This window comes from Colias eurytheme, chromosome 26 (assembly GCF_061535395.1).
Source record: "Colias eurytheme isolate Ceu_HAF_F1 chromosome 26, ilColEury1 Martin Lab GWU primary, whole genome shotgun sequence".
Classification (NCBI taxonomy): Eukaryota; Metazoa; Arthropoda; class Insecta; order Lepidoptera; family Pieridae; genus Colias; species Colias eurytheme.
Window position 1 is genome coordinate 6,449,152 of NC_143005.1, and position 9,346 is coordinate 6,458,497.

The window sequence follows — 9,346 nt, forward strand, 5'->3', positions numbered from 1 at the left end:
GTGGATAGTTTTTGTTGATATTATACCAATACTAAATCCAGTATAAACCAGATTCTAGTTACGGTATGTAATGATTTAATACTGTAAGCTACGTACAATTGTATAATTTTAACTTTACGTTCTAATAGCTTAAATATTATGTAATAATCATATACCTATGCAAAAAGGGTTCGACATTCAGATTTTATCTATTTATAATCTGTTTCGCGATTAATTACAGAACATGACAAAAAAAAGAAAAAAAAAGAATGCTTGCTTTGGATTTCCTCTAAGCATACTTATGGTACTACTTTGTACAAAAAATATATATTATCTCTCTTGTACTACAAAACCATTGCATTTAAATACGAATACTTTCAATATAAAGTTTGGGAAACGTCTCTGAATCTAGTACCCATATGCAGACAGCGCTAAGAAAACTAATTAGCAAGTTTTCGAGTTTCATCTCTAATTTTTGTTCATACCGGATCGAGTTTCTAGCACTTTTGTTTTTGAAGGCATTACAGATTTAATTCGGATTATTAATTATAACGTCTGTTAACTTTTCTGATTTATTACTGAATATTTTAATTATTGTAGCAATATGAAGTTTGTATTCATCTAAACGAATGTCAAATTCTACAAGGTATTTTTATAATTTTCAAAGAATGTTAGGCGATGTTATGTTTTAGCTGTTATGTATAATGATAATATGATGTAAGATGGAGGTAGCAGGAATATTGATACAATTATTTTTAACCATAGACAAATATTATATTCGTCCATGTTTTTAACCCACAACATTAATTTGTTATAATCTTGGAATAACGGAACGTAGTATTATAATAGCAGATTTTTGACTCGTAATAAATTTAATTTGGGAATATAATTGTATTTGTGTAACATAATAATGAAAAAACTATTTTCCAAGAATAATTAATTTATGTGTACGTTTGGGTAGGTGCACAATATATTATTTGTAAATGTACATTTTAATGTAATTTTGACAGAAAAGATCTAAAGGAAAAATAGCAAGGAGCACTAACTTTTGTATACCACTTTTACAAATGAGTGTCTTTTTGCATAAGCAACCTTAAAATATATAGAATACAATACTTTATAATTATAAAATCAAAACTTCATTATATAAAAGAGAAATAAACACGTTTGGGATTGAAATTAATTTGGAAAAGTGTGGACATACCTCACATTTTATTTTACAGTAAATAATAGCTTTGTCGTGAGATCGTAGCATAGTAGCGTAGATTCTCTTTATACTATGATCGTAGCGTGCCTGCCACCGACCTCATAAGAAAGCTAAGGCATGTCCATGTTGTTTTTTAAATACAGAGTTGTTGATTTGTTGAAAATGATGAAATGAAATCCTGACAACTCATAAATACAAGTGTTTATTTTTCAGTACAGAAATACGACGTAGGTATCTGGTATATAAGTAATATATTATAGTCCAAGCAGAAAAAAAAGAGCGTGTGTGCCGAGTATACGTGTCAGAAGTGAAGCTTCTTTGGCAATATTCAAAGATTTCAAAATCGTTCTCTATGACGTGATGGTATTGCGATGACGCGATCTTGAAATTTTACTCTCAACGCGGCTAGAAATTTCACTTCAAATATATACAATCTTCATCACGATTCACGACTTATATTATTAGATACACGTCTTGATCAGACTTTCTATCAAGGAGCTTGAAACACGTATATTTCCTATACTGCGAATGCTAACAGTAAACAAACTCTTTTATATAAAATAAGGGAAAATAATAAAATGAAACAGAATATTATAGGATATCCACACGTCTTCATCAGACTTCCTAACAAGGAGCTTGAACACGTTAAGTTAAAGTTTTCCTGACTGTATTTGCGACTAATGATGTATGTCAACGTATTCGCATATTTCACTGCATTTCAACTTAACATTCGCAAACTTTCAAATGAAGTTACGTCTAAGAAAATATAAGTTTATTCTGCTTTCGTTTGCAGTTAAGCGACTTCATTAAACTAAAAATATCCAAGTTCCCGTCAACGAGGATTTAAGTTACTTAATTTACTGTTAAGCGTCGTGGCTTTCATTTAAACATGTATAATTTGTGTTTTACTACGATTTCTTATATCGTTAAGTGGAAACTTTAATAATCAATATTAAATTAGAATAGGTTAACTAATAGTCTGTTACAAGCAAGATTACCGTTTCTGGCTTCTAGGCCTTCTCATTGTTTTCTTTTGTATATATGTAATCGATCTGTATTTTAAGTACCTAAGGGATTTTGTTGCAATGGGGATGCCATGACCACTTGTTTAAAAGCCCATAAATAAATTTAAAAAAAAAGATTACCGTGAAAGCACTTTTTATTAGGGATATATTTACATTACACATTCACAATTAAAACTATATTTAACCAAGATTTTTATTGCATATATAGAGCTGATTTCAATTTATGTAAAGACATTTAACATCTCAAATTAATATCAGCCATAAATTGAAATCAGCTCTATATAATTCGATAAATATTCAAATATTCTACCCGTTTCTAATAAATCCATTAAATGGTCAGCGTTTTTAAGTATAAAAAGTAAAATCAATGGCGATGACGGGGTTTTAATTGCAATTATTCCGTTTGAGGCTTGAATATTATGAACCCTTAACGAGCGGTCCAAGGGGATTCCCAGATTTGAACCGTTTATTGAAGTCTTTCGATAGTTAGTGTCGAATTGAATTTCATAGAACGGATTTTAATCCCTCGAAACGGTAACAATCTAGGTTAGATTTTAATATCGTATAAATTTGAATGTGGAATCTTTTGTCTGATCTCGTGTTAAATCTAGATGATGGATTATATTTAATATCCACAGATAATTAATACCTATAGATAATCGAATTCTAAGCTTTAAAATATCTTCTCTAATTACATATTATATTATCACTAGATTTCCGCCCGCGGCTTCGCCCGCGTTTTCAAAGGAAACCCCGCATAGGTCCCGTTCCCGTGGGATTTCCGGGATAAAACCTATCCTATGTGTTAATCCAAGTTAACCTCTATATGTGTGCTAAATTTCATTGTAATCGGTTCAGTAGTATTTGCGTGAAAGAGTAACAAACATCCATACATCCATACTTACAAACTTTCGCCTTTATAATAGTAGTAGGATGGAGCGGACATAATGATCAGGAGCATAAGTTAAATTTTTTTGAATATCATATTTTGAATATTTTAGTTACCTTTTGGTAACAAGATTTGACCGGCTGATAACTTGAATTTGCCTATTGTTTCTAAATGATTCGTTTTTTTAAGAGTTCTATAAAAATTAAAAACAAAGCTTCTTCCACAATTATTTATTCTTAATATCAACGAAATGGTGTTCATTTTTACACAACTCCTTATATGATGGGTTCCACCATTGTCTAAACTTGTGTATGGATTTGAAATCATTTTCCCGTGAATGCAGAAGCTCGCAGAGGGAACACACGTCAGCGATAACTGGAGACTCCTTGTAAGTGTAGTGATTGTGCCACCTGTAGATAGTTTAAATAAAATAAAATAAATAATAATTTTATTTCCTTCCACAATATATTATATTTAAGTTACAGTTACACGTACATAGTTTAACATAGTTAAAAATTATAGTGTAGGCACAGAATACTTAATAGTAGTCAGCGCAAGTGTCTATTATAAAAACTCAGATTAAATCTCTCCTTTTGCACGCCTCATAAGCGAAGCGTTGAGGTGGGTACTACTGTCACTTCGCGAAAAACATCTGATTTTTCAAACTTAAAATGTCTTTATGTATCATACATTGCACTTGTAAGATAATACATACACACACATATTAAGAAAAAACACTATTTTTAACGTTCATGATATTTTTGATGTCATTTTTGTTATTTAAACTAGTTAAAAAACAGTTTAAAAAAGTTCTGTCTTGGACGTCCGTGTGTCTGTATGTGCGGATCCTTTTTCTTGTTAACACGATAGCGACCGAAATACTTTACTAATCGAGTCTTTTTTTTTCTCTTACGCTTGAGTATGCTCAGGAATAGAACCCTTTCATTTTTCAGGGTCTGATTCGATGTGGTTTAATTGTTATTAAATAAACAAAAATAATAATTAATAAATATTTATTAAAAAAAAATTATGGGGCGTGCACTTTTGGATTTTCCAAATTATTTGTAATATATGTTGGACGTATAATTATAATACTGTAATGTGAGACCTTGATTCTAACTTTTCAGAGTTTCTCAATTCTATAAACTATATTTGAGAACTATGTGTCAGAATTATGATCAAAATAATGTGTAGAAGTTTTCATTGTATCTAGCAAATTCTTAAAAACTAATTATCACGATTTTACATCAAATTACTTTAAAATTGAAAAAGTTTCAATATACGTAATGCACAGTTCAATATTTAACCAACCCGTTACCTGAAATAGTCTTCATACACATTTCGGTTGTGTATTGCTTCAACTATAAGGTTCGCTATTTCATCAGAATTCAATTTCCCTGCATCAATATAGGAAGATGGCGGAAGAAACCTGCAACATGCCTTATTATAATCAGGGTATCAGAATACGTATCATATGCAGTTGCGATCGAAAAGTAGGTACACTTCATTTGAAAAAGTTACTGAATATCAGCAAGATATGAGCAGTTTCAATTTCATTTTGAAGTTTTCTGTCTCGAAGGATGACTTGAACAAATATATATTGATATCTAGCGGTCCCCCCGGCTTCGCCCGTGGTACATATTTACGTTTTCTCTACATATAAACCATCCTCGTACTTCAAGGAATATAATAAAAAAAGAATTATCGAAATCGGTTCAGCCGTTCTCGAGTTATGCGCTTACCAACACATTTTGCGATTCATTTTTATATGTAAGAAGAAGAAGAAAGATAAACATACCTAATTATATGTCCGACTCATAAATATAGACACTAATTAAACATTTTTAGTTCACCATTATAACAATTTTTATCTGCAATGTTTGTTGATTTGGAAGAGTTTGTAATTGGAAATATTTTGTTCTATTTGCTGCTTTATTTTTTAATTGTTAATATTTCAGTGTTCTACGAAATTCTAATTTAGAATATATTCCTATTAATTTGTTATTAACAACATTATAATATCTATTATTCCATCAGTTTATTCGGTTAAAATATAATATTTCTCTGAAATAGTGTAGTGTTTCTCTGAGTGCTATTGTTTAATTGTTGAATGAACAATATGTGAGAACATGTATATGTGAAAAACGAATATCAATTATCCACTTTCCATTTATGCCACAATACCCTTTATGATATTTCGATACAATGGTATACAAACCCATATTTTATCTCTTTGGTGTGAAATGAAAGTGAAATTTGAATCATTTAAGTCATGTTTTTGCAACTGATTTGCATGATGCTTATATATTTAAAGTGAATCATATCGATTTATAATCTATTTTTATAAAAATGTTTAATTATTGCATAATATATTGATGTTAAATCAATATAATATTATGTAGGTTGTAGATGATAAATGTTTTGGGGCATTCAGGGCAGATGTTATACAATAAAGTTTACAGAAACTGTCTTACTTGAAAAAATGATTACTGGAATAGTGACAGTGCAGGACAAAGCTATTTTAATTTTTTTAACAATACTTTAAAAATTTTAATAACATCGTACCTTGAATAATCAGCACCACCATACACAATAGGTACAGTATAATGCAACAGTGGATATAAAATCTTCCCAGTAACATAGTCTTCAGCCATAGAATTTTCAAACGCCAAATAAAAGAAGTAATCCTTCTGTAGCAAATTGAGACAATCTTCAATCCGATCTCTGGGACACGTCTTATTACCACACCAGCCGAATACATCCAACTTTAAATTATATTTGGATAGTGATACCGCTATATCATTGGCAACCTTTTGACGGGCTTTTGCATAACAATTTGTTACGAACCACGCGACTGCCTTCTTTTTCTTCAACAACTTTTTCTTCACGAAATCAGGTGTAGGATCCATATGTTCTACCCATGTCAAATTTACTTTTGGACCTATCACAGTGTTGTTTTTATCCACAATGGTAATGTAAGTCCATTGTATATCTGAATTCAGTTTGTAAGTCCATGTCAGGTTGTAATAGTTCTCGAAGTAATCATCGCATATTGGATAGTTTCCGGCGGATTCTGATGCAGTGAAAATATACCTTGAAACAAAATTATATTTATTCGATCAAAGCTGGCTCTTTTGGCAAAACTTCTTCACACGCATGTACAACTAGTGTTTCATTTTAAAGAAAGTATTTAGTTCATCTATGAGCCAATTACAGCAGGTTCAAAAAGAGATGCCAAAGTATATGTATAAATATTAAAATATGCCTCAAACGTACCTTTGATGCGGAGCTCTCACTGATGGATGATCTTCCCAATTATTTTCCACATCAAAAAGTATAGCATCATAATACCTCAGATCCAATAGAAGACTCTTATCATTTGTTAGAAAACAATTATATTGAGTACAGTTGTGGTCTAAAAATGCCTTTTGCCCGTTCTTAAATATTACAGAACTGTAATGCGAATACGCCTGCGTCCATTTTAAAATGTATTTAAAATCCGTTGGTAGCCTATTCGGCTTTGTAAAATTTAAAAACATCATCGGTAATTTGCTTTTATTCTTTTTAATATCTCGGTGTATCTTTTTCAATGTTCCTGGAGTTCTTATAAAATATTTTAATTCCAAACCGTCTTCTTGCGAATTGAAACAGTGAAGATAGAGATGAAATACAAGAGCGCTATATGCACTTAATAACATTGCACGTATTATCTTAGACATGTTACTAGTGACGAAAAGTACAAAATGCACGAAATATTTACTAACAGCCAAGAAAATCACAACACGTTTTGTTTTTAAAACATGGTGCCGTTTCAAAGAAGAATCTGCAGTCGCATGATTAAATTCCAAAAACGTTATTAAAACCATTACACAGTTTCATTCCTCATATGCAAATTTAACACATGCCAAAGGATGGAAAACATGTACGAAATTATACTAAATAGAAAATTAAATATGAAAATCTGTTTTACACGCTCAGCCGCGTTGTGTCGTGCGCTTCTCATGGCCAACCATATGCAAATGATGAAAAATAGACGAGTGCTGCCCTCTCGCGTTTCAGGCAAAGCTTATTTTAGTTTTAAATTGTTTTACGGAAACGGCTTTTGTAAGTATTATTAATCTCGGATGAAATGAGTTTGTGCTAAAAATTTTGTCTGTGAGCGGCGGGTTAGCTCGCCGATTAAAAAACCATCGTACAACTTTTGGTGGAAACGTTTAAACGTCGAATTAAATTTTGTATTTGAACTATGTTTTACTTTTACTAGGGATTACTTCATAGCACAATATGTGATGTACAGCATAATGCTTTTAAATGTATGCAATGCCTTTGCAAATGTATCTACTATCAATATTGTTTTGTAAATATTTGAATATCTACCAGTAGTTCCACGTTTCGCCAAGAATATTCATTACAAGGCGGCCGTACATCGTCCTAATCCCTACCCCGAAATTGTCGGCAAACTTTTTTCGTCTAAAAAGCAAACCTCTGAATATTAGCAAAAAGTCATTAAAAGTAAGGGCGATGTTCATCACCCCGGCGAAACCTCAAAGTCGGTATTAAAGCCTCGAGTAGGACCTAAGTTATAAAAGTTCATTCATTTAACGCTTCACGCGTTCGGAGCGGCTGCCGACTGAATTTCAAATTATATCGTATACGATATTCTCTTTTATCTGTGGTCGAGACGTTATGTAGTCTGTGCGGGAAGCGGGAAATCTTTTACTGTTATGGCTTCGGGGAACTAGTGTCGTTTTGCAGGTCATGTATTGAATACTATTGTATTTGGAAATGGTACTAATAGAAAAACAACGAAAAATAATGTTGCAATGTCATGGATGCGTATTTTTTTTATCTTTTATCATAGTAGGCATGGGTTTAATGCTAACCTAAATATAGCCAATAGCCATATGTATAATTTTTTCATGTCGTATGTCATATTATGAAACTGTTCAATAGACCTACATATACGTAAAACATGTTTCAGAATTTGAAGAGCTTTTGTTTCCATTTCTCAGCTCTAATCTCTCTCAGCAGCTCTATCAAAATCATCTAATATATTTTGATAAAGCATAATTTATGTGTATTTTATTTCAGTTTATTACCTTACGAAGTAATGTACATACTCGACAATTAATTGATTGTATTCATAATTTCCCGCGTTGTTAATCTCGCTACAAAAATATCTTGTTCCGCAATTTAAGTTGAAATCCGAACTCTTTTGGAGTTAACAGTTCGGTTTCTGCGCCATCGGCCGCCTTTATCCTATTAGTGATAATGAAATCCAACAATTCGTCGGTTTAATTTCATTTCCATGTTAACCCTTGCAAGTTTTTCATTGTTTTGAACATTTTAAGCCGATCTATTGTGGTCTGAGCTTTGAATTCTCAATGGGGCTTAAGATTTTGTTTGGGAACCCTTAAAAAGTTAAGTTATTACTTTTATTTTTAGTTTTTTTTTCAATGCTATTCGTAATTGAGTTATTAACATTGGGTACATTCATGATTTGATGAATTGAATATGTTTCCTTCAGTTTGAAATATCCTTCTCAGAACTCTTGTTGTGGTTGAACACTTATTTTTAACTAGCTTTCCGCCCGCGGCTTCACCCGCGCAGTCAAAGAAAAACCCGCATAGTTCCCGTTCCCGTGGGATTTCCGGGATAAAACCTATCCTATGTCCCGGGGTAAAAAGTAACCCATGTCCTTTCTCGGGTATCAAAATATCTCTATACCAAATTTCTTGCAAATTGGTTCAGTAGTTAAGGCGTGATTGAGTAACAGACAGACAGAGTTACTTTCGCATTTATAATATTAGCACAGATTAGAGAATAGTTACTTCGTAAATTAGTATGGATTTGGAAAAGTTGAGTATGTGTCTGTGGATACTAGAGCATAATTCGCTCGAAGCCCTTATCAAGAAGAATATTCTCGTCCATTGTAGATTATTTAAAACAATAAGATAGACGGTAAATATTATTATGCTAATTTAAATACCCAAGTACTATGAACTCGCATACCTAATAGAACTACCAACCTATATTTTCGGTACTTCAATGTAAGTATTTCAAACTTCTGCCATCGTATTCTTATAAAATAAAAATCGAGCACATTTTTTATAAAGACTTCTTAGAGATTCTGAATAAAAATTATCACCTCCTGTCCCTAGTCAGCGGGTTTAACTTCATTTTAATAAAAATGAACGGCACTGAAAAACTCCCGCCAATGTCTCGGAACTCAACTAGATTTTAAGG

At 31.9% G+C, this 9,346-nt stretch overlaps 1 protein-coding gene across 1 annotated transcript; it reads right to left on the reverse strand.

The window, feature by feature from the left end:
• Positions 1-3,326: 3,326 nt before the first annotated feature.
• On the reverse strand, positions 3,327-6,009 carry LOC149897235 (lewis-type alpha-(1,3)-fucosyltransferase-like). The gene is made up of 3 exons (XM_090116562.1): positions 5,666-6,009; positions 4,419-4,529; positions 3,327-3,510 (listed from the first exon to the last, which is right to left on the reverse strand). The coding sequence occupies exons 1-3, from the start codon at positions 6,007-6,009 to the stop codon at positions 3,327-3,329; spliced, it is 639 nt and encodes a 212-aa protein (XP_089972688.1).
• Between the last annotated feature and the right edge of the window lie 3,337 nt (positions 6,010-9,346).

Excerpts from the sequence above, each read along its gene's own strand:
- LOC149897235 (XM_090116562.1), bottom strand. The coding sequence starts at position 6,009 with ATGGATCCTACACCTGATTTCGTGAAGAAAAAGTTGTTGAAGAAAAAG. Across the intron at positions 4,530-5,665 it reads GGTGGTGCTGATTATTCAAG|GTTTCTTCCGCCATCTTCCT; the intron begins GTACGATGTTAT and ends GGCATGTTGCAG. Across the intron at positions 3,511-4,418 it reads GTGTATGAAGACTATTTCAG|GTGGCACAATCACTACACTT; the intron begins GTAACGGGTTGG and ends AACTATCTACAG.